Raw genomic sequence first — 3,882 nt, forward strand, 5'->3', positions numbered from 1 at the left:
ATGAGTAATGATGTCGGCTACAATGCTCCATCAACTCATCCCCATACAGGTATTAACTTTTTGATTTTCTTGACACTCCCCTTTTAAATTGTAAGATCTTAGGAACAGCCCCCCTAACCTTCTTGTAGTGAATTGTAATTGTACTGTCTCCCTTTATGTTGTGTAGTGCTGTGCGTACTGTTGGAACTGTACAAATCCTGTATAATCATAATATTCCTGAAGAAGAAGAAGAAGAATAACATAGAGTACTCTATAGTGCTTTTATTGGAAAGTATTGCAAAGGACATGTGGGTCAAGGCAGACATTGAGAATACAGAAGTGCTTTTTATGTTTGGTTGGATCATTGAATTTCAGATTACTTATTTAGTTTCCCAGAACTTTCAAAGGGTACAGCGCAGCTGATACTGTAACATGTTGAGTATCTGAAGGAATTTTAACAGCTGTTATAATGGTGTCACAAGTGATTTGCGCAGTGGGGACACAGGTCTGATTGATTCCGGCATAATGTGGTGATTCACCATGCTACAATTCTATTCACAAGAATGTTATTAGGTTTTGTTTTCATTTTCTTATTAGATATTTGGTTCTGTCTTTTGATATCATATTGCTACCTTTTTTATATATATTTTTTTCCATTATTTTTCGTCTGTGTAACGCTGTCTTTAGAAACAGTTCTTTATAAAGTGCAGCTGTAACAGTCCAGGACATGACCTTCGAATTCTATTTAGCACAACTGGCCTGTATTAGGTCCTAAATGGTTGATCCACAGCTGTGAGTTGGTTGGGCAATGTACCAAGAAGACTCTACATCTGGTTATTCACAATAACTATTTAATACACTGTACTTAATAAATAATTGCTTTGTTTTATAGGGAAAGTGCTTTCAAAACTAAAGGAGACATGCATCTAACAAGGTGCTCTTCTTTCACTATTCAATCACAATCTTGACCACGCTGCATTGCTTTGCTAGCTATGCAGAAAGTAAATGGTCAGAACTTATCTGTGGTGTCTAGCAGGATGTCTGGATTAGAAAACTGGCTGAAAGGAATTAATTTTGTGGCAGGTAAGACTGTTCCCTGTGTATTTAGCCATTTGCCTATAAGTAACACTTTAAAGCCACTGTCATCGCCAGAAAACATTCTCAACAGCAACTTCCTGCAAAAGAAACGGTATTATACTTGCCTCTCTGGCTGACCATGTCTGCTATCTTTGCTCTGTTCAGGGGATTCAGCCTTCATGTCTGCTATCTTTGCTCTGTTTAGGGGATTCGGCTGCCCATGTCTGCTATCTTTGCTCTGTTCAGGGGATTCGGCCACCCATGTCTGCTATCTTTGCTTCTCTTCAGGGGATTCGGCTGCCCATGTCTGCTATCTTTGCTCTATCAAGGGGATTCGGCTGCCCATGTCTGCTATCTTTGCTCTATTCAGGGGATTTGGCCACCCGTCTCTGCTATCTTTGCTCTATTCAGGGGATTCAGCCTTCACCAGATTATTCTACAATTCACATTTCAGGGAGTGTCAGATGCTGGTGTCCTCTGCCTCATGCTGTGGTTCCATTCTACATCGCTGTTGTGTCCTGTTGGGGTCCGAGGATGGAACCATAGCATGCGGCGTGGGTCACAGGCATCTGACATGCCAAAAATGATCACATGCTGAAGGGTTTACAGGGGCTGCAACATTCCAACAGAGCAAAGATGGGAGGCACAGGCTGCCAGAGGGGTAAGTATGATCAAGAAAATAGGATTTTTGCCTTACCAGTAAAATATGTTCCTTTTGAGTACAGTACAGGACACAGGCAAATCCAGAGACGATTGATGATACCTGCATTTTACCAGTCATCTCCGAATCCGCCTGCGTGCCGTACTCTACAATCAAGAAAGAAAAATTGGCAGAAGATGGATTTCTTGTCCCGTCCTTCTGTTCTAAAATGTTCTAGCAGTACACTGGGAGTTCTGATGTGGCTAGTTCTGGTAGTAGATGACAGCTGGGGATTCCAGAAGATGTTAGACAATCCTCCATTGTGCAGGAAATACATGGCACTATGCTCTGGTGTGACTACTTAAATATTACAGTAACATGTTCGATTGTAATAGTGTCTGTATTTCTCCGTTTACAGGACCACAAGCAGAGGAGATTTTGTATTTTCTGCAGATCGTCTGGTATGTATTTTTACCAGTAATTTACAATTTAATTTTTGTAAAGTAACTGAATACATAATGCACAAAATAGATATTCTAATTCAGGACTGGACAAATCCCAGGAGCCAGATTGTCAATGATCCTTAGAAATACAGCTGGCTCCCAACTTTATTGGTTTTCTCTGGTTGTGTTCAATGGACCTGGCTCATAAATCCCTGAATTGGACAGACTGGTTCCTGAATTCCATATTAATTTGTCCACCCCTGTTATAATCCATTTAGAATGAGTGGGCTGGTTCTTGTTGCTGTGCGCCAGGTTGGCCTCCTGCATGGAGTAGCATACACAGTAGTAACTGCATACACAGTGTGACCAGGCAGGCTTTCAGATTGTGCCTTGCTGCTTCTCTCCTGGATAGCACATCACAGTGCTTATGACTGAAAGCTCTCACCTTGGCTAACACAGCAACAGAGAATTTAGCATAATGAAATTTAATTAGCATTTCAGTCAATTAATTCAATAAAGACCAATAGCTTATTGGAGACGATTATCTCCCATTGTAAGAAATATTGTAGTACTTTTTCTTTAGTGCATTTGCCTAATTTATATTGGTGTTGCAGATCCGGTTGGTGGTGGAGGAGGGTCTGAACCAACTGCCATACACAGAATGTACTGTTACTACTCCTACAGGTAAGGTTATTTTTACTCAATGTCCACCTTCTGTATTGCTGAACAAAGACAATATAATCTAAGATTTTTTTTCCTTGCAGGGTACAAGTATGAGGGAGTGAAATTTGAAAAAGGAAACTGTGGCGTGAGCATTATGAGGAGTGGTAAGTAACTGCCGTGCTAGGTTCAGTTTAATTTAATAAATACACTTCTAATTCCAGTTCCTTCCTAATTATTGTGTTACAGTTAGATGCCATGTATTTATTAAAGCCTGCAGTGTTCAAGACTATAATTTTTATGGTCTAGAACAGTGGTTCTCAACCTTTCTAGGGCCGGGACCCCTTGGTAACATTTGCCAAGTTGTGGTGACCCCCAACTCGTAAAATTTAGGGATGCACCAATACTAGTATCTGTGTGGGCTCTCGGGAGGCTATGCGGGCTCTCAGGTTGCTAGTGGGACTCTCTGTAGGCGTCCAGTGTGGGCTCTGTGGTGATCAAGCACTCACCTCCCCTCACTTCTGCCTGCTCCCCTCTCTCTGATCCTGTCTGGCCACTGCTGCTGCAGCACCATCTAGGAGAACTGACACTGCTGCGCTAGGAGGAGGCTGAGAAGACTCTTACCTAGAGCAGCACAAGGCATGTGGGGACCCCCTCAACTGTGGGTCGCGACCCACTTTTGGGTCCCGACCCACAGGTTGAGAACCACTGGTCTAGAATCATTATAGGCAATAGGTAATTTTATCATTGGGAGCAATCTCAAACTGATTTTAAAGTAGGGCTGCAATTTTTTTTATATTTTCGATTACTCTGATTAAAAAACAAATTAAACACCATCCTTAATTTCACATACACCAGTGGAGTGTTACAAACATAAAGTTTACTGCAGCATAATACTGCATGCACATTTTTTTGCAATTGCAGTACCACATGTTCCAGTGCAGGCGGGAAGCGCGTTTAGGGTGCCATTGAAATGAGTGGCACTGCAACAAACCTCCCGCACCAGAATTTGTCGGAAACGAAAATTACTTTTTACCCACTTTTTTTTATAAGGGGGGGGGGGGGGTATTTTTTTAAAAAAAT

The 3,882-nt window shown here is 41.7% G+C and overlaps 1 protein-coding gene across 1 annotated transcript in view; it reads left to right on the forward strand.

Moving 5' to 3' along the window:
- The window catches only part of UPRT (uracil phosphoribosyltransferase homolog), a 13,972-nt gene that overhangs the window by 1,937 nt on the left and 8,153 nt on the right, over window positions 1–3,882 (forward strand). The window contains exons 2-4 of the mRNA XM_018562072.1: window positions 2,115–2,157; window positions 2,754–2,823; window positions 2,904–2,966. Coding sequence (XP_018417574.1) covers window positions 2,115–2,157; window positions 2,754–2,823; window positions 2,904–2,966 — 176 coding nt within the window. The remainder of the gene's footprint in view (window positions 1–2,114; window positions 2,158–2,753; window positions 2,824–2,903; window positions 2,967–3,882) is intronic.

The sequence above is a fragment of the Nanorana parkeri genome, unplaced genomic scaffold (genome assembly GCF_000935625.1).
Source record: "Nanorana parkeri isolate BGI_ZX_2015 unplaced genomic scaffold, ASM93562v1 scaffold559, whole genome shotgun sequence".
NCBI lineage: Eukaryota > Metazoa > Chordata > Amphibia > Anura > Dicroglossidae > Nanorana > Nanorana parkeri.